General features: G+C 44.0%; 2 protein-coding genes across 7 annotated transcripts; one reads left to right on the forward strand and one right to left on the reverse strand.

Moving 5' to 3' along the window:
• The first annotated feature begins 44 nt into the window (after positions 1-44).
• LOC118175666 (meteorin-like protein) lies at positions 45-11,618 on the forward strand. 2 transcript variants are annotated; one of them, XM_035342093.1, is made up of 5 exons: positions 51-271; positions 1,162-1,378; positions 1,463-1,565; positions 2,056-2,115; positions 4,607-11,618. In XM_035342093.1, exons 1-5 carry the CDS (start codon positions 171-173, stop codon positions 4,921-4,923), a joined length of 798 nt encoding a protein of 265 aa, XP_035197984.1. In that variant the 5' UTR covers positions 51-170; the 3' UTR covers positions 4,924-11,618. The 2 variants fall into 2 exon arrangements, with proteins under 2 accessions (XP_035197983.1, XP_035197984.1); XM_035342092.1 differs by having other exon boundaries at positions 45-271; positions 1,162-1,565.
• TRIM25 (tripartite motif containing 25) lies at positions 11,138-22,215 on the reverse strand. 5 transcript variants are annotated; one of them, XM_035342074.1, is made up of 11 exons: positions 21,519-22,215; positions 20,498-20,593; positions 19,327-19,560; positions 18,630-18,786; positions 17,574-17,678; positions 17,094-17,177; positions 16,591-16,652; positions 15,981-16,007; positions 15,589-15,615; positions 15,457-15,541; positions 11,138-14,792 (listed from the first exon to the last, which is right to left on the reverse strand). In XM_035342074.1, exons 1-11 carry the CDS (start codon positions 22,137-22,139, stop codon positions 14,260-14,262), a joined length of 2,031 nt encoding a protein of 676 aa, XP_035197965.1. In that variant the 5' UTR covers positions 22,140-22,215; the 3' UTR covers positions 11,138-14,259. The 5 variants fall into 5 exon arrangements, with proteins under 5 accessions (XP_035197965.1, XP_035197964.1, XP_035197967.1 ...); XM_035342073.1 differs by having other exon boundaries at positions 15,574-15,615; positions 21,519-22,214; XM_035342076.1 differs by lacking the exon at positions 15,981-16,007.
• Positions 22,216-24,012: the final 1,797 nt, after the last annotated feature.

Consider the following 24,012-nt stretch of genomic DNA (forward strand, 5'->3'; position numbering starts at 1 on the left):
CTCCCGCCGGCCGTCCCGCACGGGGCGCTGCGGCCGCTCGGGGGTGCTCGCGGCGGGGCCGGGGGCGGCGGCGGTGCCCCGGGGCCCCCCTTCTCCCCTCCCGGCCGCCCTTATAGCCCGGCCAGGCCCGGCCGCGCCGTCTGTCCGCCCGGGGTGCCGGCCGGGCCGCCATGGCGGCGGAGCGGGGCCTTCTCCCGGCCCTGCTGCTGGTGCTGCTGGCGGGCGGCGGGCAGCAGCCGGGTGCCGCCGACTACTGCAGCTGGAGGGGCAGGTAGGAGCCCGCGGCCCGGGGATTCGCCTCAGGGCGCCGCCGTTCTCCTCAGGGCCGGGCCGGGGGTAGCAGCGGGACCGGCCCCGTTCCCGTTCCCTCAGCGCGGTCCCGGGCCCCGCTCCCCCGTTGTACCCGTGGGTGAGAGGCGGCTGCGAGCCTCGGCTCTGCCCCACCGAAGCGTTCAGCGCTGGCCTTTCGGCAGGAGGATGCTTGTCGGAACCCTCACAAAGGAGACAGCCCCTGTCGTGGTCGGTACCTTTCAGCCAGGGCTGCTGCTGGAACTCGTTTGGTTTTTTGAGAGCGAAACAGCTAGAAGTAATTCTTCTGAAGGCAGTGAAATTGCACTAACTTGGTGCTCAGCCTGCTTCAAATAAAACAATTTTTCTTGATGGATTCTTGCCAGCAGCATTTAAAAAAAAAAACAAAAAAAAAAAAACAACTTTGAAATGTAGGCTTTTAAATCTGATTTTCAGACAGAACATCACACGTTGTGCAGCTCGTACTGTGAGTCCATGCTCTCACCTACCTGTCCCCAGGTGGGATTTTCCAGAGAGATTAGAAAGACCTATTGCCCAGCAAGCTTTTGCTGATGTTTCACAGAGGGAATCTAACGTTTTTCTGGATGCTGAGGACATCCAGGTGTGGATTTGTGGTTGGGCATAGGGGGCTGAGGCTCCTTTCTGCAGCTGGTGCAGCACCAGGTGCAAGCAGTCCCCTGTGGCACTGCGGCTGCACCTGCAGCAGGTCCTCAGAGGCTGGGGAGGAAAGGCAGCCCAGCTGGAGGACGCTGGCTGCACTGACACAGCCCTTATCTCTGGGCGGTAACTGCTGGACTGTTCCACCTGTGCTGTGGATATCTTTGTGATGGACTGATGGTATTTTCTTGGCAGTGGGTTGAGCTGGGAGCCCCGTTCCCGTGCGGTGGAGCAGGTCCACCTGCGCTGCACTGAGGGCTCCCTGGAATGGATGTACCCAGCGCAAGCCCTGCGTGTGGTTCTGGAGCCCAACCTGTCCAGCGCCCAGCACACCACTGTCTGCATCAAGCCAGCCAGAGACTTCCAGGGTGCCAGCATCTACGTGGAGCATGCTGGGCAGCTGCATCTGGTGGTAAGCGAGGCAGGAGGGGCTCGACCCTACCACGTGTCTTGCTTCAGTGCCCACACACCGCAACGAGTGGCCCTCTTCCTGCAGGCCAGCCCGCAGAGGGACATCAGCCGCCGGACGGCCAGCTTCCAGTATGAGCTTCTGAGCAACCAGAGTGGTCCTGACTTCAAAAAGATGGCATTGGTAAAGGGTAAGAGAAGGGTCTGCCTCAGGGCTCCATTGTTGGGGTGGATCCAAGGTGGTATCTGTTATCCACTGGCCTTGGCAGTCTGTATCTAGTGATGGAAGCTGGTTTGGGTGAAGGGGTTTATCATGGCAAGGGAAATCCTTCTGCCAGCTCACGGAGAGTGGTTCGTGGGTGCAGTATAACCAGCTATGTGTGTTGAGATTTCCATTGTGAGGGGCATCCTGTAGGCATAGGAGCAAATACTGCATTTATAAAAAGAAACTAAGTCCCTGCTATAGCAGCTAGCTTGGCCCTGGATATATGCAGAGTAATCAGGGTGACTTGCTTTGGTTGTGTTTGCATAACAAGAATTTAGTTTTGTCTGATCATAATGCTGTTTGAGCTAGTACCTCTGCCCCATTACCTCTCACGTCACTAGCCCTTTAGCAATGAGACATAGTATTGTATCATAAGTAACTGACTTTTTTTTTTTTTTTTTTTTTTTTTTTTTAAGCTATGTGCCGTCCTTGTGACAACGTGGAACTTCTTATGGCTATTTGCAGCAGTGATTTTGGTAAGCTGACTAAAGAGAAGTCATTCTGACTTTATAAGTATGCATTATTTGGATTTATTTGATTGATTTCTTAAAACAATGACATGACTATGCACTCTGATCTGAGAAGGAAAATAGCTTTGTGAAAAACAATTTGAACTGGGGGGAGGGGAACGAAACCTAAAAGGGAGAAGCTTCCTGTCAAGGTCCTCATTTCCTGCAGGCAGAAAGGTTATGATCTAAAACTGAGCTAAAAGTAATTCTCACAAGTGTACTGCTGATTCTCACATATAACCAAGTCACGTGCATGTAGATACACACATACGCACAAATGATGCATCCTATTTACATTCCTTTTTATTCCCTTAAATCTATTTTTTCCAGATGATGAATACATCCTCTCTCTTCCCTCACAATTTGCACACTTCGTAGTTCTCTTTCTACGAAAGTAGTGAGTTGTTTGTAACTTAGCTGAGGATTTCAAGTGATTTCAACTTCCTTCAGTGACATTCCATTTCAGTTTCAGGCTTGATGAGAAAACAAAGCAGTTAATATTCCATAAGATAAGAAGGGCTGATTTGGTGGTACATTAGAAGCTCTTCCTATTTTCTTTACTTAAATTGCAATATCACTTTTTGTTTTCCCTGTGGATTGCGATTTATTTGCATAATTTTGCACATTAAAATTTGTGCCTCTTTGAGACAGAAGTCTGAAAGATGAAGCTGTAGAGCTGTATCTGCACATGGCCACAACTGTATTGCTGTAAATGTGCCTATGAACAGGTGTAAATATAGTTTGTAGCTGTATTTCTTTTCAGGGTTTAAAAGAAGACACGAAACAACTGCTTTCCTACTCCTTCCTAGGGATTGCCGTACTTAAATACTACAGATAATTTTCTCATACCCCAACATCATTGTGCAAACACAAAACCAGAGCATAGAGCATGCTTCCCTCAAATAGTGCTCCTTAGCTGGTAATTTTTCTTCATCTAAATTAATTGATGCAGTCCAGCCCATTGTTTCTACCTGATGAAGTTCCCAGTTCCCATGCAAGGCGCTCTCCCTGTGTACTGCCTGAAAAACCAGAGACTGGCAGATGTGGAGGCCCAGGGCACACAATGGGGAGCACTTACACTTGGAGCAGCAACAGACCAGAAGAAACAGCCCTTTGAACTGACTCTATTTATGGCCTGACTTCCTTGCCCTAAGCTCACAAATCGCTATCATCAACTTTTTTTGATTAGAGAAAATAGCTGCTAATGAAAGTGTAAATGACACTGGGAGTGAATAGGGCCTTTGTAGTTAATCTTAAGACTGAGGTCTTCTGGCACTAGGCCCTGAGCGGTGCAGGAGCAACTTGGAGCACCAGGAACAAGTGCATTATAGCTTGTCAATAGACTTGGCTGCATCTGATTAAAAATTATCAGAGAGAGATGGAGAACAGAGACATCTGTTACACAAAATCCTGGATTCCCTTGGAAATTGAGTTAGGAAAGTCTTGAAAATTTCAGAGATACGTTATTTCTGTTTCACCCATCGTTGAGTACCTGAGTGAAAGAGTTTTGTGGCAGAATTATGGCAAAGTTTCAGTTGCATCGATGACTCCTCATTTGCCCAAAGCCCAAATGGTGGTATGTTTCATTCTGAGCCTTCTCTGGTAAGGGACTGAAATTAATTTAGTTATAATAGAAGAATAATTGATTGCTGTGAAAAATGGGGACAGCAAGGATGAGGGAGATTGCTTCAGGACAGCAAGCACTACTGGACATTTCTTTCTCTCTACAGTTGATGTAAAGGATGCTTTTATTCAGGAAGAATATGGCTTATCATCTAATTTCCAAAGAACAGTTAGGATTGTTTTGGGAGAAAGAGGTACATGAATGCTATGTGATTTTAAATAGGGCTTCAAATAAAGTCACTTGAAGAGTTCTGCATGCTGTTCACTGACTCTGAAAGTATCTTTTTCTGGATGGATGATGTTTTCTTTTGAGGGAAGAAACCTCAAACATTTAAATGAAAAGTGTTTAAAGAGCTCTTATTTTTCCCAATCAATTCATAATCTAATTATTCTTAAATCAATTTATTTTAATGCTGTCAAAGAAGAAAACTCAGAGTCCCATGGAGTCAGGAAGGAGACAGTCTTTGACTTGGAACATAAATTGAATCCCTGAGCTGACCTCTTTTCCTGTGTTTTTTATTATTATTATTATTATTATTATTATCATTCTTTACTGCTTATTTGCATTATCAAAAAGTTACACATTTCTTCTCAAACATAGTTGATTTGAGTAGTTATAAAGCATTACTCCATCACACAGCACTGTTTGTGTCAGACTTTGGACTGTCCTTTGTACAGGAAGTAATGTATGCTCAGAAATGTGTCTGTCTGTAGGTGGTGGCCATGCAAGCCATGCAACAGATTTATTTCTCCAATTATTTCATTCAGTGAGCTCCTTATACATGAGCTACTTACCTGCTGCTCCATAACCAGCTCCTGTCTTCTTCACATTTAGTGGTGAAAGGATCTATCCGAAATGTTTCCCACGATTCTGAGAACCACATGTCACAGGTTGATGTCAACGTCCAGAAAGTCTACAGGCAGAAAAACAGAATTTTCCAGCAGGATGAAGCAAGTGGCGAATGGCGAGGCCCTATACGAACCCTGCTACAGTGCAAGGTGAAGAAGGGAGCTGGAGATTTTCTTTTCACTGGAAATGAACATTTTGGCGAAGCCTGGTTGGGCTGTGCTCCTCGGTTTAAAGATTTCAGTTTCATTTACCATGCTGCCAGAGAAAGAAGAGCCAACCCATGCGAGTTTCAGCTCAATTGACAGGAGTAACACGGGACATGAGAGTTGAAAAAGTTCAGTCCTGTTTTTGGATACTGAATATGAAGCAGCATTAAAACCAAGGGCTAAAGCTAACAATATCACCAAAATAGGAACCTGGAGAACTTCTTGGAGATAATGGCTCTGTGAGCCCTGTAAACTCTGACCACTAATCCATAAACTGGGTTGCATTACTTTCTCCCTCTTCAAATCTTATTTGCCTCAAAAGTAACTGTGAATTTTGAAAAGGTTATCTTTGTTTTGTAGTTAGAAGGCAGCTAGTGCTCAGTATTATGATGTTCTCTCTCTATCTTTACTCTGGGCACTTACTATGTGCTTTTTCCCTATTTTTTTTCCTCTCTTCACCCATCTCCAGTTGATTTCCCTTCCATTTGATTCCTATTTATTTTCTTACCTGCGAGATCATTTCTGGGCATCTCACCACTTCATCATTTCCACATTCCTATGATTATAGCTAAAACCATAGTTAGCATTTGTTACTAAACCTTCAAACAATTGGTAGGTTTGCCATTTTTTTTCCCCTTCTGTATGTTAGTAGAGAGATGAACTAACCCTCTGGGGCGGGATCACAGCTGATGTAATTCCACAGTTCTCTGTTGATTTCAGCACAATTGATAGTATCTGATCTTGTTCCACATGCAGGCATGCCAATGAGAGATACCACACTAAGCTAATATGAACTGATATCATTACCAGATGAGAAAAGCTCTTTGAGAAATGCATTGAAATAATCAGAAGTTTAGGTCGTAGCATTGTCTGGATTGGAATGTAATAGTATTCGTAGTACTGGATCTACAGCTATCTCTAGTTATTGTTGAGTGCACGATAGGAAAGATCTAAGAGAATTGGCTCTTGTAAAGTATTAGGGAATATATAGAGGTATCCAAGTACATGGCATTTGAGAGCTGGAGATCAGTGCTACAGGTGAGATTTTAAATGGGGTACTCTTTGGTATTTGCGCTGTAAATGTGAGGTAAAATGTGAGAGAGACCTCTGTCTTGGTATAGATTAGAGGAACATAGGTACTGCATTTCTTTGTTTGGGTATTTGTACATATCACACTTGTGTGTGTTCCTTACCACTTCGCTAGTGAATTGGAAAATGAACTATAGGAAAGTGAAAGAAAAGGAAAAGAGCAAGTTAGTTCAAAGTGCTCAGACCATTCTTAGAAAATAGTCCATCGAGGGAGCAAATGTTTTCCTCCATAGGAGAAGATTTGGAAGCACGGACCAGACAAAAATGCAGTTAGAAAGATGAACAAGTATATGAATATTTAAGAGAGAATTTCTGTGATATATAGAGTGGCAATACTCAGAAAATCCATAGTGCTTCAGTTCTTTACCCTAGGTCCAAATTTCTTCCAACTTCAAGACAGAATGTCGAGATAAAGGTGTGAGTAACAGTGGGATAAAGCTGGAAAAGATGGAAAATCAGAATCAGTGGAAGAGCGGGGATGTATCTGAAGAGTAATATAAGATCAGGTTATACACTACTTAATTTCAGGAACTTTATTATTGGGACGGGATGGACAACCATTATCGGAACAAGGAGCTGTAACTATGAGCAGGACATTTTAATTTTGTTTCCTGGTGGTTTAAACTGTCAGCCTAAGGTAATATTGTGCAGGTTCTTAGTTACACAGGGCAGCAAGCAATGTTTATTCCCCTCACATCCTGTGTTACAGTTTCTAGCTACAGTTTCTTAGCTGCAGTAGAATAAAAGGTAAAGGGAATACTCTTCCTTATTGAGTTAGCTTGTGTATAATAGGAGCCAACAGTTGCAGTTATGTACCCATTGAGGTCTTCTCAGGCAGCAAGAAGTTGGAAAGACTGAGACAAAACAAATTTCACGAGCAGTCTGTACTGTACCCAGCAGAAAGTTTTAAATATAAGTGAATATAACCAGGGATACCTACCAGTAAAGAATGGAAACCTTCCTTTCCCGTGGTTTTCTGACATTGCGCCAGCATTAGCGATGGGTAAACAAAGGCTGGGCAGCGTTACAAAGGCACAGGGAATCTTCAGGGAATAGGTACCTAAAAACAGAGTAAGGATGCCAGAAGCCTAATACAACTGTTTCTTTTGAGCTTTAGGAATCGGTTTCTCCAACTAGAGGTGTAGGAGAATTGGATCTGAAGTGAAATACTATCACTGTTTCACAAATGGAGGGCTGAGGCAGCGTGAGGTAGTTACTGGTGGGATTTAGGTGCCAGCTCTCATTAGTGCAAGCTCTGTGATCTGAGCTAGATGGACTGTGGGGAAGGGGGGGGCTAAGTTATGCTCAACCCATTTGTGAGCAACTGTAAGCAAACAAGTGATGTTCTTTCTTTACTGTGGTTAAACTTAACCCAATGAAATATTTTTACTGAGGAAAGCCTGTTAAATGTTTTCCCCTTTAGCATTGCAAGCTTAAGTCTTTCAGCCTCTTCCAGGAAGGAAGTGAAGCCTTTTCCATAATCCTTCTGATCTGTAACATTTCATAAAGCAGTGGGGTCTTTATGCACTTAATCATTTGTTCTTTGCTGGATTCGTGCCCGATGTGTAGATTGAGAATCAAAAGATAGACAGGATGTTTCCCCCAGTTCGTTGAAAGACAAAAAAGAGCTGTAACAGTCTCTAATGAGTCTTTGACTGACTGGACCCACACTATAAAGTTTGTGAATAGATACTGAGGGCTAAGTTTTCTTGACTGATTTGAACATGGCTTGGCTGGCTTACACCCACATGAATATGGCCCTTTTTGAATGCAGCTGGTCTTTTCCTTATGTCTACCTTTGCCTTTTCTGCATAGTTTCAAGTGCACTGAATTCTCAACACACTGTTCCGTAGGAAATTAATTGCATGACTACAGGCTTATACCCTTTGTTAGAGTAGTGACTCATTCATTCCCTTTCTCCAATTCTGTTAGTACTTTTCAAGGTAAACGTTTCAATATTTTTAGCTGAACTGTAAGCTCAAACTGTATCTCAAACAGAAGTGTAAGAACCCCATTGGTGTAACAAATTAAAATGTCACACTGAAATGGCAAAGCTGTGGCTTTCAGAGGGGTTGGGGGTTGTAGCGAGAAGGGCCAGGAGCTGCATGTCAAAGTTCTGAAATCTGGGTTTATGCTGAGCTTTGCCCCTGACTCACATACCTAATGCCTTCTGTTGCCAGTGAGAATCCGTATTTTAAAGCGGTTTTAGATGGCTAGACATGAGAAGGATTAAGGGAGACACTCCTGAACGTGTTGCAGAATTAACTCAGTTCAGAATCACTAGCACGTGATGGCAGCTGGGCAGTTAAAATGGCTCTGAGAAAGCAGCACGTGTTTTCTCTCTGATGTCCTAGGTTTTAGCACCTCTCTTCAGGGCTCATTCTGCACTGAGATTTTTAGGCTTAACTTCAGCATGGGAAGAGGAGTATTTTTTTTTTCTCTTTTTCTGACCTTTACCAAGATTCCATCTTTTTCCCCTTTTTAATGGTCCTAATCCCATTCTGCTGGAATCAAGCAAGGCTTTCAAAATACTTGTGGGGAATCAGATTCAAGAGTACTTAATTTTTTCTAAACACTTTTATTCCAAAGTGATGTGTTTTGGCTTTGGTACGGCGCAGCGATACTGTGGAGATACATAGTAAATGCTCCTGTAATTAATACAGTCATACTTACCATATTCAAAATTTTGCCTCAGGATATGTAATTCTTTTAGTGTTTGAGAAAGCCATTGCTGTATTCAAGGAATTAGTACACAGACAAGTACCTGAAATGAATCAGGGGGCAACAAGGAATAGAGGAGCTCCAGGTATGCCATCAAACCTGTCATTGCAGCATGACATAGAGCAACAGCCCTCTTCACTGTGACCTTGAGAATCTGCAGCCAAATTATAACTTCATTACCAATTACAGTGCCAAGATTAAGGATTGTTAAACTGCCTGAATATCAGTTTCATGTAAAATGAATGTATGACTTGACTCCTAGATTATTTTTGCAACAATACTATTCCTGACCAGGTTCCTAGAACACAACAATCCTTTACAGACAAGTCTGGAAGCTGCTTCTAAACTGGGGGAAAACCCGCCCCTAACGCAGAAAAAAAAACTTCCTTCACCAAGAACTACTAGATTTTTGAAATAGAGTGTTGGTACTCTAAAAAATACAGATTATTTTCTTACATTGTGTATGAAACTTCTTAATGTTTTCAAACACAGATAAAATACAATGAACTTGGATCCTTAAAGTTCCGTTGAACTAATTTAGGATCAAGAATTGCTCATGATGGTATTTTCACCTAATTATCTGCCTCTTTTCAATTAGCTTTTATTATTTTAATGGTCACTCCTCCCACCCTTGCTTAGTGCTTTGGCCAGGCTCACATAATTGCCTATATTTTATGTAAATGGAATTGTTACACCGTAAAATTATATACAAATGTGTCTACCACATGAAGTCCAGTAAATGGTGTGAATAAGCCCATTATTTTCAGTGTAACGGCATCTGATAGCAGCCTGGGAAACACAGGGCTGACAGATGTGAGCCTGTGACGAGGAAAAAACCTGAATGAGGAGTACTCTGACAGGCCACAATTAATTGACTTTTGAAATAACTCCTTTTTTTCCTGTTCTACATGGCTGAGCAAGATTCACAAATTGCTGTCTTGAACTTTTTAATGGGACAAAATCATTGCCAATGAAAGTCTAAATGACATGAACTTTGAATAGGAGTCATACAATGACCACACCATGACATGTTTTTAACTGACATATTGAGAAGTAGCAGCCCCTCAATTGAGAGGGGATCAGGAAGGGGTGAGAATAGATGGGAGGGAGGCAGAACTGGGCATGGAAGCAGTCTGTTGAACGCTAGCCCAGTCCTATTTTAATGTAGGAAGAGAAACAAGCATTAAGAAATGTCTTGATAGATGTTTTCATGTATGTTCCCAGATAGTTTGCAGTCCTCTTCCAGTGTTCCTTTTACTGTGAAAAAGTCATAAAGCTAAACGAAAATGTTACTAGCAGATAGAAAAACAGCCAGTGTTTGAGTAAGGTGTATGCTGGCTTCTCCGCATTCAGTATGTGTTCCAGAGCCAGGCTGTTGTCAGTCACATTTACATGGGAGCAAGGTACATTATTTGTATTGGAATTGTGTAAGCTTTGGAAGCTTAGGCCAAACTGTGGCAGATCTAATTAACCTCTTAATCCCAAGAACATCATGGGGCAAGTAGTTAGTGAAGGGAAGATGAGGATTGTATTTTTCCTTAGTTATTAATGTGAATTACAACATTCCTACTATCTGCATCTCTTGATCTAGCAGTATCATAACTGACTCTCTAAGAATCCTTCAGAGAATTTATTCCCAGAAACCTTCATCAGCTACGCTGATTCAGAGAAAAGTGGCAAAGTCAGTTTGTAACTTGTTTTACGGGTGCCTTTGTTTTGGCTAATTTTAAAAACTTTGCTGAGCTGTCTGCTTTCCACTGGTCCCAGGGGAAAGCAGATTGCAAGCCACCAGCCCTTTAGTTTGACCTTGCTGACTGCTTAGGAATCTCAGAATATCTTGAGTTGGAAAGCTGGAATGGACCCTCAAGAATCACTGATGGAGTCCAGCTCCTGGCTCCACACAGGTCCACTGAAAAATCAACCCCTGTGTCTGAGAGCATTGTCCAGATGCTTCTTGAACTCTGGCAGGCTTGGGGCCATGACCACTGCCCTGGGGAGCCCGTTCCAGTGCCCCACAGCGTTCTCAGCAAAAAACCTTCTTCTGATACCCAACCTGAATCATCACCCAGTGCCACTTCCAGGCATCACCTGAGCTAGAAGATAGTAGAGATCATCTAAGGTTTTTTAAAACAATCTCACTGCACATACTTAGTTCTTAATTGTTATCTTCTTCCAACTAGTGACATTTTTGCTTACCTGAAAAGGTCTCCGCAGGTTTGGTTGTTGGAGGGGATGTTCATCTCATCCTCAGTTAGGATAAACCATTACTACTAAAGGGTGTGTAGCTCAGATGAAGGAGACAGAGAGAGTTCAGGCAGGTGTCTCAATCCAGAGGACACCACAGCACATGGAGCTCTTGTCCTTTTCTCTCTTCTCCACGTCTAACTTACTGAGTTGTACAAATAACTGGTCTCCTTTTGCATACAATAGCATCTATTTCTGCCTTCCTTACTGCTTACTTCAACTTTGAGCACTGAACAAAATACCTAGAGTCTCTAACTTTCATTTCCCAAGAATATTTATTGAATTCAAAATATCAGTTCATTCATTGAAAACTGAAAAGATCAGCAACAGTCATCTTCTAAAAAAAGTTATAGGTACAACAGTAAGGCAGATGGCATAAAATCCACGTCTACTGCCCTGACAAGGTTGTCTAACCGAAACATCTATATCAAATAGCATATAATGTACATACTGAAGCACATGGCTGATACCAGTACAATCATCAGGTTCCTACTTACATAAGCATTTATTTTTCTAACTGCTGTATTTTACTGATGTATTTCATTGAAGAAGAGATTCAATTAAAGCAGATTAGGGTATTCAGTGGGCAAGCATTTATCCAGTTACCATCACTTATACATTAATATGCAAATCATTCCACATACTCATGGCTTTATTAACACCAGAATTAGTTCTCTTCCTATACTGGATAATTAGTTTCTTTGCAGTATTAAAAAGAGAAGTGTAATTGAAATTTATGCTCGCATCTACATTTCGTTTACAAACTAGTACAGCTTTGATACTCTTACTGGCTGAGTAAAAACACTTCAGTTATTATTTATTATGCTGTAACTGATATTTTATCCTAATTATATATCTGCCCCATCATTTTTATATATGCAAAGAATACCTTCTCTGAAGCTAAGTGAAATACCAGTTTTCAGAAGTGTGACAACTCAATTGTGCATTTCTCATTTTGTTCCAAATTAACTGACCCTCATTCTACTATTTTGATACATTCAAAGCACAAAACCAAAATAAACAGAAATCACTAGTGCAGGGGCAGGCTTGTTTCACTGCCCATTGTAAACCAGAACATGTCTTAATGTGTTGCATACCCATGTCACGTTTAAAGAATCTACTCTTATCCAGTGTGGCAGAGTAAGAACTCTTCTCTCGTTAGCTTGAACACAGAATCATAGGTTGGAAAAGACCTCTGAGATCATCAAGTCCAACTGTTAAGTGTCACTCTACACCATGTCTAAGGAAGCCCAAAGACTTTAAAGGTTAACACCAACACCCCTTTGAAAGTCAAAGAGCAAGCAACGGAATACAACAGAGGAGGTGGACTTTCTCCACTGCACAAGCTGCTGGAGCACTTTTCCCCCCCCCCCATGAAGAAGGGGACCGTGCCCTTCAGCACCCCACTGAGTGGGTGTCCAGCCCTATACTACAGTGAGGCAGCTAAAGGGACAATATTTCTCAGACCAAACTGCTCATGTCCCCACAGCTGACAAACTGGAACTGCAGAAAAGAAAAAAAAAAGTTTTCAGTGCACTTTGTGCTTCAAACAGGACACAGCCTCCTTCCTCACCTTTCAAAAGTTTTGCTTAATTTGACAGTTTTAGTGCTGCCTGCGCTTTGGAAGGCTGGGACCCTTGAAACAGGACAACCACTCCAAAGACAGCCATTACACTTTTAGATCCAGTAACAATGCCATATGCCATTCTGGCCAAACAGATGGACACATCCTATCAGACTTAGGCTACCTGTGACAATGTACTGAGAGTTTACAAACCAAGTAAACAGAGACACCAAAACCTAAATCCCTACAAGTCTCCCACTTCAATCGATATGAAATGTAGTCAGAGATACTTTTGAGCATTCCAACAATTCCCTTTCAAACTGTCAGCTGTAGCTTTGTGTTTTATTTCTCAGTGCATATTTCTCAGTCCTATCAGAGTCCAGGAATTCTCTCTGTTCTTCATGGCCTACTCCAAGAAATTAGAGCTAGCATGGTAAGTCCAGAGGTGTCACCAAGATACAGGCCCAATAACTATGAGATCCAAGTACCATGGTTGCCTACCAATTCTTTTAAAGTTGTAATTAAGAAATGCAGAGGTACAGAGTCCTCTGCACATGGTGAGGACTTCTGGAGACATACTACAACCCAATGGAAAGAACCAGGAGAATTAGAAATCCATTCCAGTGGGGGCTGAAGTATATTCTCCTTTGTGCTAATTCCCTCTGTTTCGAAAGACTCCCCTGTGTGCAGGCTTCACGCGCAGAGGAAATATTCTCTATGTACTGTGCTCCTCAAATCAGAGTCCCAGTAACATAATCACACTGCAGGAAATCCAGTCTCTACCAACTAAGCAACTAAAAATATGCCAGCAGAGAATATCCTGCCTCACAATGAGGAAAAGAAAGCAGGGTCTCCTGTCATAAACTAAAATGAACAGCACATTTATGCTCCTATGCAAGCCAAAAATAGGCTTCCTGAACTCCTCAACTCACAAAACACTGAAGAGCCTTCAATGTGAAGCATATTCTGGGTCAGAACATGAGACAGACTGCTTCAGCCCACAAACTCTGTTATTGCAGGATCCACACTACTCCTGTGCAGGACACCTTCCTGAAGACTTTTCTTTGACGTATTCTCAGCAATTTATTACCTGGTGATTCTGATACCATTTCTTATCCTGTCAACTGTAAAAATATCTGCATTCCGTTCTGATGAGATTTGTCATATTTCATTTTATAGCTGTCACAAGACCTGAATTTACTGTTTTCAGTAGTTCATTCTGTGCCATCTCATTGGCCATCACACACTAAGAACATGTATATTGTAAATCTGGGCTACAGACAATGGTCTGAATATAGAGAAAAAGTTAAGGTAAAACTAAGACTGACCTCAAAGCCTGAAACCTGAATTTTTCAAGGAATTCCTCGTTTCTTTCTCAGTTATTGCTACCTGTGAAACACAGACTTGAAAACTACATCTGGGGATCCTTTACAGGAAACTGCAGAAGCCACAGCAGCTACTGCAGCCTTTTAGGAGTGGATCATATGATAACTGCTTTTGGAAGGACAGCCAAGGTTTTTGCAAACCCTTTCATTGTGTTTTTTTTTTTTTTTTTTTTTTTTACTGTCATCAACATTTTACTAAATTACTATCTAAAGGCTTTAGCAATTCAGACCAAAGAATCATCAGATACCCCAAACTGCTTAAAAGTTATTTTCATCTTAAAACATTTTTTTAGACTGCTTTGACTAAGACGGGCAAGTTAATAGCTCATGAACTTGCAAAATACGTGTTATAGCTACTAAGATGAGTTACTGCAAGGAATGATTATCTGCATGTAAATACCCAGGCAAACTACATTAAGATATGAGACCTTACTGTTTCATTTGGCAGAGGGAGAGAACAGTGCCACTTGAAAATACCCAGAAGGCAGGGTAAAGTGCCTCAGTAAACTGGGTTTTGAATTTATATATCAAGTTAAGCTTCTCCCCAACAGCCAAGAAAATCACAAACCCTCCCTCACAGTGCAGCAGCACACCAATCTTGGTAGCCTTCACATTGGGTAAGTTCTTTTCAACATCATTATGCCAGGCTGAAATTTTGGAATTAAACCACTCAATACACCAAGAACTGCTGTTCCTACCCAGGCGGCTGTCTGGCCCTTCCCGGTCCATGCTACCATAGCAGACGCCAATGGCACAGAAGTTTTTCTGTTGCAGTTCCACTTCCCAGTAGTGGATGCCTCTCTTGAAGCACTGGAACCCCAGCACTTGGGAACAATAGGTGAAACGCTGAGGGTGGTGGTTATAATTCAGGGGGGTGTCTGAGACAGACATCTTGGTGTATCTGTCAGACAGAAGCACTTTGTTATGAGCTGTGTTGAAATCCAGGGTGATGTTAGCAGCATCTGTAAAGACATGAATCAATTGAAGGTAGTGAAGAGCAATGCAGTTTTATTTACACAGTCCTGTGTAGGCAACACATGTTCCTACGCATCTTTATCTCCCTGCTCAGCTCTCCTCCACAGCATAGGCAGTTCTTAGGGCTGCAGTAACAGCTGCTGGGTTCAACTGCAGCTCCGTGTTGCAGAGCAGGCAAACAGGGAGGGACAGGTTTCCTTCCTTCCTTCCCGCGTCCCCACAGATTTCTCTAGCCACCCAAATGTATACCGGCAGCAGAGAGAGATTACTGATCTGGCCGTGAAAGAGCCTACGTTTAATTTCAAAGAAAATTCAAGTGGACTTCATTGCATTTCTAGGTTCCCCTAATGCAGTCATCTGGGGAGAAGCCAAAATCATTACTAAGAAAACTTTAATTACACTCTGGAAAATACATGAATACAGAATGTTAATTTTGATTCATCTGGCAAAAGAACCACTATTTAGTAAGGTAAACTTTCTTCCTCCTGATTCTCCAAAACTTTCACTTGTAACAACTACATGAAAACCCTCCAAAGGCTATCTAGCTAACTAAACCCCATCAAAAACTTTGTCATATAACTACAAAGGTCACGTAACACCAGTGCAATAAGCACAGAAAGTGCTTTACATAGTGTAACATTGATATCTTACACTGCAAAAGCTCCTCTCTGTCTTTCTGAAGAAAGCTGCTAATAAGATCTTTTGTACTAGCTGCAGTTGCAGCTTTTGGTGCACCCTTGCTTGTTGCGCCCGTGCTTGTTGTGCCCGTGCTTGTTGCGCCCGTGCTTGTTGCGCCCGTGCTTGGTGCTCCTGTATTAACAAAAGAAAAGAGAGTTTGGCCACTTGGGAAGAAACCTTGTATGCTTAACACAGACTTAGAAAGATTCAGGCTGGAGTGGATCTCGAGTTATCTGGTCTAGCTTCCTTGCTGCAAGTAAGGCAAGGGTAACTTCAGTATTAGCTCAGGTTGCTCCCTGTCTTGTAAAGTTTTGAAAATCCCATTGCCGCTGGGCAACTTCTTTCAGTACTTGATAGCTCTCAAAGTGACCAGGAAGAGCCTCCTCAGAGGCAACAGTTGAACTTTTGCCTAACATACCAATACCGGTGACCATCTACTTGGCATTTTACGAGTAGTCAATGAAATCTAGAATAAGTATCCTCAAGTTTGAACTTACCAAATGAAATAGAAAACTTTTTGTCCGCTGAAAAAAAAAAAATAATAAAATATCTGTTAGTTGTCTCCACGCCAGCTGTAATACCATCATCATGGCTCTTCTGAAGCTGCAGCAGTAGATAAAGCTGACAGTCCAGCACGCTGAAGCCACACAGAAATACACCCATACTGGAATGCTGCACATGAAGCACAACCTACTATTTGCCTCAAATTTCATAGGGTCATAAGCCTGGAAGGAGCTTCATCTCTACCCTTGGATGCAAGATGTTAGAGGAAGTGATAATAAGCCTATTCCCATGAGACACGTAGGCTGCTTCTTTTTTACAACAGAATTGTTAGTGCAGCACCAGGAGCTGCTTGTCCATTCTATAAAGTGATCCACAGCAAACCCCTTTGTGCGCTCCCCACACAGGACTCATGAACAGAAAGGACCATATGTCAGGAGCTCAGTGGAAGTGACAGAAGTAGTAGGCCAGAATGCCACATGAATACCAGTAACAAGATAAAACAACATTGAAAGACCTGAGCATACCCTGCCACGAAGACTGTCTCCATCAGCCTTAGACTTTAAGCAAGATGTTTAAGTAAGGCTGCTGCTAATCACCACTTACGGTTATCTGCCTCCTCCTGCAAAGGTTCTTGAACCTGGCAAGGTTTTTTCTCTTTGTACGCATGAAGGGAGAGAAAAAAAAAAAATCATTAATAACTTATAAGCAGGATTCATTACATACAAATCCATCCAAAAAGCGTAGACATTTTGCACAAGTGAAAAATAAATATTCCATTGCATTGCAAGGCAGAAGGGCAGTGGAAGTACTGCAAGGACCAGAGGGTGGGGAAGCTCTCCTTTGCTTTACAGTCTGCGCTGACAACACCACAAGCACACATGCATGCTGAGGCTAATGCACCATCGTATCCGTGATGTTTGCTTCTTTACAGCTCGCACGGCATCTATCACTAAATAGCGCAAGCATCCTCCCCTTCCCGTGCAAAAGTGCTCATTACAGATAATCGCTGCCTCCCCACTAGAGCAAGCAGCTCTTGGGTACTCTTTGAGGTGTTTATTTAACAGCCAAACCTTAGTTAGGAGAGGATGATGTACTTTAGTACTTACGTGGTCCAGGTGGCTTTTTCCCAGGAACAGGTCTATTTAGCGCAGCTGCTTGAGGGGGCTTATTTTTCCTAGGTATTATTTTCTCTGCAATGGCAATATTTTACATTATGGTTTGTATTGCCAAGGACAATTATGCATGAAAAAGGATGTTTTTTCAATCATATTTTTCAGGCATGTGATTTGAACTTAAGTGATAACTTGGCAAAGTTGGAACTACATGGAAGCTACCCAAGCCCCAGTCCAGAAGATACTTTTGCTTAACCCCGTAAGTAGAGCTTTATTCTACATTTACACCATTAATACCTTTACAATTGGATAGTTCGATCACTCCAGGGTGTTTTATGTTTCCCCCTCAAATCAACATATCCTGAATATCCTGATATCCACATATCATATATAATGAAATGTAACAAGGGCAAGTGTAGAGTCTTGCATCTGGCCAAGAACAACTCCAGACACCAGTATAAGTTGGGGACTGACCTGTTGGAGACCAGCGTAGGGGAAAGGGACCTGGGGGTCCTGGTAAACAGCCGAATGACCATGAGCCAGCACTGTGCCCTTGTGGCCAAGAAGGCCAATGGCATCCTGGGGTGTATTAGAAGTGGTGTGGTTAGTAGGTCAAGAGAAGTTCTCCTCCCCCTCTACTCTGCCCTGGTGAGACCACATCTGGAATATTGCATTGAGTTCTGGGCCCCTCAGTTCAAGAAGGACAGGGAACTGCTTGAGAGAGTCCAGCACAGAGCCACGAAGATGATTAAGGGAGTGAAGCACCTCCTTAAGAGGAGAGGGTGAGGGAGCTGGGTCTCTTTAGCTTGGAGGAGACTGAGGGGTGACCTTATTAATGTTTATAAATATGTAAAGGGTGAGTGTCAGGAGGACGGAGGCAGGGTCTTATCAGTGGTATCTAATGATAGGACAAGGGGTGCAAGCTGGAACATGGGAGGTTCTGTTTAAATATGAGAAGAAACTTTTTTACAGTGAGGGTGACAGAACACTGGAACAGGCTGCCCAGGGGGGCTGTGGAATCTCCTTCTCTGGAGACATTCAAAACCCGCCTGGACGCATTCCTGGGTGACCTGATCTAGATGTTCCTGCTTCAGCAGGGGGATTGGACTAGATGATCTTTCAAGGTCCCTTCCAATCCCTAACATTCTGTGATTCTGTGACTGTGTCCAACCCTGCTGCATAATAAAAACGTTAGTTACTCTAAGGAATAAAGGCCAAGTTGTGCCAGAGAGGCATAGCGTCCCAATTATCTATACTTGGGTAAGTAATGAATAAAGAGACACTAGCACATTTTGTTCTCCTATACTTTAGAGCAGACTGTACATTTTTGTTTGGAGATGGAGGACCACAGAAGTTGGAAGACAGTTCATATTAACCAGCTCTATTTGCTGCACTAGTCGTAGTTGTTTTTTGTTTGTTTGTTTGTTTGTTTTTAATGATATTTCAATTGCATTGAGAATATCCCTCACTTGAACTCAAAAGCATAAAGGAACAAATCATAAAATGCCAGTTCTCTAAGCAATACAATACCTTCTGGTCTTTTCTCCTTAGGCTGACTCACTGTAAGCTTGACAGTTTCTTTAAGCTTAATGGCAGACTGGTAAGCAGTATGTATCAAGTTTTGGTCCATTTCAATTACAGGCACAAAAGCCTCTTTTGTTGATGTTCGTTGCAGTGCTGCTGCTCTCTGAAATGAGAAATGGAACATCTTATGCAGACCTTCTGTGGTGGATGTAGACAAATACAACCAAGTTACTTTAAATGGACTAGGTTTTGTGCATTTAGCTCAAATGCAAACAAGCAAAGGTGGCAGTCAGCCATGAGCCACGGCAAACTTTCAACAGCAACTCAGCAAACCATAAGCTCTAATTCCTAATTGATACCTGAAGCAATGAGAAAGATCTGCTAGACTTCATCACAGTATGGAGATGTAACACCTCACAGAGATGGGTTCTCTCATTCACTGACCTTTCTGCTTGTGGCAGAAGTAGTAGAGAAGCTGGTGAGGGAAGGGGCTGCAAATTACTGGACAGAAGATTGTTCCAGTGCTCTTTCACTCTTATTGTGTGCTTCTCAGTATGCCTTTTTACAGAAGGTTCTTGCACATGATTTCATTGTCATTTGACTAAAAGTGGCTGGAGAGCAGGACTGCCACAGCAGGTTTTTTTTTGTGATTCTGCATTCTAGAAACTTGAAGAAGTAGATTTGCATCTAGAGGACATATTACCTTTAAAAACAGAACGTCATCATGTTCTGTCAGTGCCATCTCAATCTGGTCTCTGAGAGACTGAATTTCCTTCTTCTTACTTTCCAGGACAGTATAAATGTAATCAAACTTATTGCAAACTCTTTTTTCTTCTTCTGCAATTACTTTAAAGATCTGGTTTTCTTTTTCTTCAATCAAAGCTTTAATTTCCAAAAACTCGTTTCTCATCAAATCTCGCTTTCTGGCAGCTGTCTCCTGAAGCAAACGAGAACAGACAGACAGTGGTTTCAAAAGAACAGTTTGTGGAAAAAGTGTTGCTGCTACTGCTACTACAAAAAAACTAAGGTCTTTGACGAACACCTAAACTAATCACTTGAAATTAGCAATAGAAAAGCCATGCATTCCTATTTTTTTTTTTTTTTTGGAAAGAAAAATCATTTACTCCCAAGAAATCGAGCCAGTTCTCAGCCTCTGTTCCAGGGGGCTGCTGGGCAGAGGCCAGGCCAGCCGTGCCATCTAGCGGTTAGAAGTGGAACTGTATCAGGCCTTTGCCAGCTTTGACACCACACACCCACCCATTTGTACACCTGGAGTTGTTCCTGCATCAGAGATGTGCTTTGTGGCATCTTCAGTTAATACAAAGTTATTCCCCATCCTTCAAAAGCTGTTCCAGAGGAGCACTGAAGGGCTACCCTGGCAGTTTTGCAGTTTCTTGGTGCCCACCACACAGTCCAGAAAGGACGGTACAAGTGAGATGTACCCGATCCAGCAGCCAGCACGTGACAACCCCAATCGTTCGCAGGCTGTGTTAAATTATGGGAAAGCGCCATTCCACATTTCAGCAACGGTGCAGCTATTACCACCCATTCCTGCTTTAGCTTAGGCTGCACAGATGCACTCTTTCTGGTGCACAGGAACGGATGGGTTCGAGCCCAGTTACCGCTTGGGTACCATCAGCACACACATGAACAAACCCTTGTCAGGTGACTGCATCTGCTCCCATCTGCCATGGAGCTGCCTGGCTCTGCCAAAACGTCTCTTTTCTGTTCCTTCCCAATAAGGTCTTCTCCTGGCAATGCAATCTTGATAATACAGCTATTGTCACAAGAGTACAAGCATCAACAATGCTCAGTAGTATTGCATACACCAAGCAACTGGACAGTGTTTAGAACAGAAAGAGTTACACACTTACAGCAGCTTGGCTTTGGCTCGTTTTCACAGAGTTCATTGCTCGAGTAGCTTTTTCACTCTGATTATGCAGCTCTGTCAGTTTCTTCTTCAGTGCTGACTGCAGTAGAGGAGATCAGACAAAATTTTAGAAAAAGGAGTTGCTGTATTTATAGAAACTTTTAAATAACCGCTGTAAGCATTTAGTACTACTAATTTAAAACCTATTGCTCCTTAAACCTCACAGAATGTAGAAATGCTCTCCTGCACATGCCTGGTTTGTGAAACCAGAACCCTCCCTGCGGCTCCACCTTTCCCAACAGCAAGATGGACATTGTTGAGTCACTCTCTTGATAAGGGCTGTTCATCAGCACAGCTGTTCCCAGTGCTGAAAATAAACTTTACTTTAGCTCTCAGGCTGGACTTTGGGCACTAGGTAAAACTAGGTTTACTACGTAAACAGTGTTCTTCACCTCTCACTTCAATATTTTTATTGGTCAGTTACTCTTTTAGTTTAAGATACTGCTAAGCAAAGTCAGGGAGGCTAACTTCAGTTAAGCCATAGCAGTGCTCACTGAGCAGATGGGAGTCTGGCCACCTAACTCTTCAGTGTTTTCCTCAGCTACCCTCTGATTTTTAGCTGTGCTGTGCAATACGAAGGCCAGGTTTCCTTCCCTGCTGCTCCCTGGAGAACCTGCTCCTGGCTCTTAGCACGTGCTCAAGATCGCTCTAGGGTACTTCTATCGCTCTCTGCTTTCTAAGAACGTAGCAGCAGCGAGCTGTGCCTACAGGCTCTCAATAAGCCAGCGGCTCCCTGCCAAGCCCTGCCTGGAGCCTCGCCAGCCAGCACGGCTCAAAGCTCGGGCTGCCCATCGCCCTGATCCCGGCTTGCGGACCCCTCTCCTCGCCTTGGCGATGGCAGGGCGAGGTGTGCAGAGCCTCCGAAGAGCTCAGGCTCGCACAGGAGGGCAGACATCAGGAGGACAGACGGGCAGGAGGCTTGCAGCCCAGACCGAGCCGAGCCACCCTGCCCCTGTCCCGCTCACCTCAGCGTCAGCCTTGGCCTGCTGCAGGGGGCTGGCGTGACACAGCTTGTGGCTGAGGAGGCAGAGGGAGCAGATGCAGATGCCGTGCTGCCTGCAGAAGAACTCGAAGAGCTTGTTGTGCTGCGAGCACTTGCGCTGCTGCAGGTCGCGCACGGGCGGGCAGAGCTGGTGGTCGCGGAAGGCCGGGCTGTCGTGGTGCGGCTGCAGGTGCTCGGCGCAGAAGGAGGCCATGCAGGTCAGGCACGTCTGTGCCGCCCGAACCTGCAGGCAGCTGTCGCAGTACACGGGGGCCGCCGCTTCCTCCGCCACCGCCTCATCTTCCTCATCCTCCTGCCGCTGCTGCTCCTCGGCCCCGACGCAGCCCTGCAGCTGCTCCACCACCCGGCACAGCACCGTGTTCTTGCGGAGCTGCGGCCGGCCCGCGAAGGTGGTCCGGCACTGCGGGCAGCTGAAGTCGGCCTCCAGCCCGGCCCAGGTGCGCTCCAGGCAGGAGGCGCAGAAGTTGTGGCCGCACGGCACCGTCACGGGGCTGTCGAAGAGGGAGAGGCAGATGGAGCAGGTCAGCTCCTCCTCGAGCGCCGCCAGGCTCGGCTCCGACGCGGCCCGGGTCAGCGCCGCCATCGTCCCGGCAGTGCCACCCGCAGCCACCGCCGCCGCTCCTCGGCTGTCCAGAAACGAAACCGGGGACCGCGGCTTTCCGGCAAATGACGTGGCCGGGCCCCGCCTCGCTGGGTGTGTGTGGGGAGGCGCAGCGGCTCCGGGACCGGCCCCCGGCCGCACCCGGGGCTGCGCCGAGCGGGGGCGGCGGCCGGGACCCCCCCGGTACGGCCGGTCCCGGGGCGGGCACGCACCCGGTTCCAGCAGGGTCCCAGTCTGGTTTACACAGCGAGCACGGGCGAAGCAGCTCCCGTTAACGCACCCAGTTACGGCTGTGTGCACGCAGAAACCATCTCAATGTATTTCCTCTCTCTCTCTCTCTTTTTTTTTTTTTTTTTTTTTTCCTCCACGCTTTGCTTCTTCCTCAAACTAACAGAGGGAAGTTAGTCAGGAGATAAGAATGGAAATTTGATTAACTGCTCAGTAATAGCAACAACATAACCTGGCTATGAGAGAGGAGCTCAGGGACCAGGTATGTCATTTGCTTGAGGGTGGATATGTTCCTAGGAAATGTGGCACGGCTCCACCGTTACCTACAGCTCTGCAGGGATTTGCAGGTCAGGACTCTGTGACGTGCCTGAGGGGACTCAAAGTCCTGAGCATATCTGAGAGCTGGTCACTGACAATGACTGCAAAAGAACATTCTTACAGTGGTGAGTTGTGGTGTGCCTTACTAGAAAGCACCTGTTGATACTAACATTTATTTTTCATTAGGTGAGAAAAAAAACACTTCTTCCTGGGCTTATTTGCATCATCTTTCAAGGGCTCGGCCCCCTCGCTGACTTCTGCAACACTCATCTGACATCTACTAATGCAAAGGTACGCAAATACAAAGGGTAACTAAATATATATTCTCACAGTTGTAGCTTTGCTTCTGGAGCAGAACACGGGATGTTTAGAGCTCAGATGAGCAATTTAAATTTCCCCATTGTCAACCAGGTCTTGAAACTTCGTTGAGTAAACCCAACCACTCCTGTTGACTAAAAACAAGTTTAAAGATAATTGAAGAACTTCGCTATTTAAATAGCTATTGAAGCTGTTTGCCTCCTCATCATTACTCGAGAATTTCTTCACGTGGTTCTGATTTAAATCTAACCCTTTGCCCAGATATTGTGTATTTAAAATGCCACTCAGGCTTGAAGCAGGAAGTTAGAAGAACAGCTGAAGAAATTGTTCATTGGTACACATGACTGAGCAAACATCAAGATAGGCACTCTGATACTTCGTGACTTTTTTGGATTTAATATTTAAACTGGCTTAAGTAGGTACAATTTCCCCATCAAAATTATAAGTATCTCCAAACTCCTGAAGAACTGACACACTGTATTTTTGGCAGGTCTGTAGTCACTGCAGCAAACTCCTAGGTCTCTTAAGATCTGTTCAACACCTTCTGTCTGCCAGCTTCTCGCTGCAAAAGTTTATTATTTGTACAGCAGGTTGCACACTTATGACTGTAGCCTGCTAGGTCAAACTTACACATTTTGAGTTGTTTTAAAAAAAAAAAAAACATGAACAGGTTTTTTTTCTTAACAAATCTGTAATTCTAAATTTCATAAAGGAAGGTGGCAAGGAGCTGCAGTGACTGATAGCTAGGGCTGCTGCAGCAGTGGGGCTTGCAAGGTGACAGAAAAAAAGCAAAATAGTTTTGTTCAGAGTAGCACCATCTCCCTCTGTGGTTCATGTGCACATCTACCTTATTCTGCATTTCTTGCCAATTTAGCGACCCAGCCTTGTTCCAGCTTGCCTGGTATGAGGAAACAAGTGACTAGTTCTGTCAAGAACAAGTGTGGCAGGGAGGGCAGTAAGCCATCTCTATCAGATGGCATTTACTTGATTT

This window comes from Oxyura jamaicensis, chromosome 18 (genome assembly GCF_011077185.1).
Source record: "Oxyura jamaicensis isolate SHBP4307 breed ruddy duck chromosome 18, BPBGC_Ojam_1.0, whole genome shotgun sequence".
NCBI lineage: Eukaryota > Metazoa > Chordata > Aves > Anseriformes > Anatidae > Oxyura > Oxyura jamaicensis.

Coding starts and splice junctions, on each gene's coding strand:
- LOC118175666 (XM_035342092.1), top strand. CDS start 171: ATGGCGGCGGAGCGGGGCCTTCTCCCGGCCCTGCTGCTGGTGCTGCTG. Junction 272..1,161: donor TACTGCAGCTGGAGGGGCAG/GTAGGAGCCCGC, acceptor TTTTCTTGGCAG/TGGGTTGAGCTGGGAGCCCC. Junction 2,116..4,606: donor TATTTGCAGCAGTGATTTTG/GTAAGCTGACTA, acceptor CTTCACATTTAG/TGGTGAAAGGATCTATCCGA.
- TRIM25 (XM_035342073.1), bottom strand. CDS start 22,139: ATGGCGGCGCTGACCCGGGCCGCGTCGGAGCCGAGCCTGGCGGCGCTC. Junction 17,178..17,573: donor CCTACGCTGGTCTCCAACAG/GTCAGTCCCCAA, acceptor TTGCCATTGCAG/AGAAAATAATACCTAGGAAA. Junction 14,793..15,456: donor CAGAGAGGAGCTTTTGCAGT/GTAAGATATCAA, acceptor ATGTCTTTACAG/ATGCTGCTAACATCACCCTG.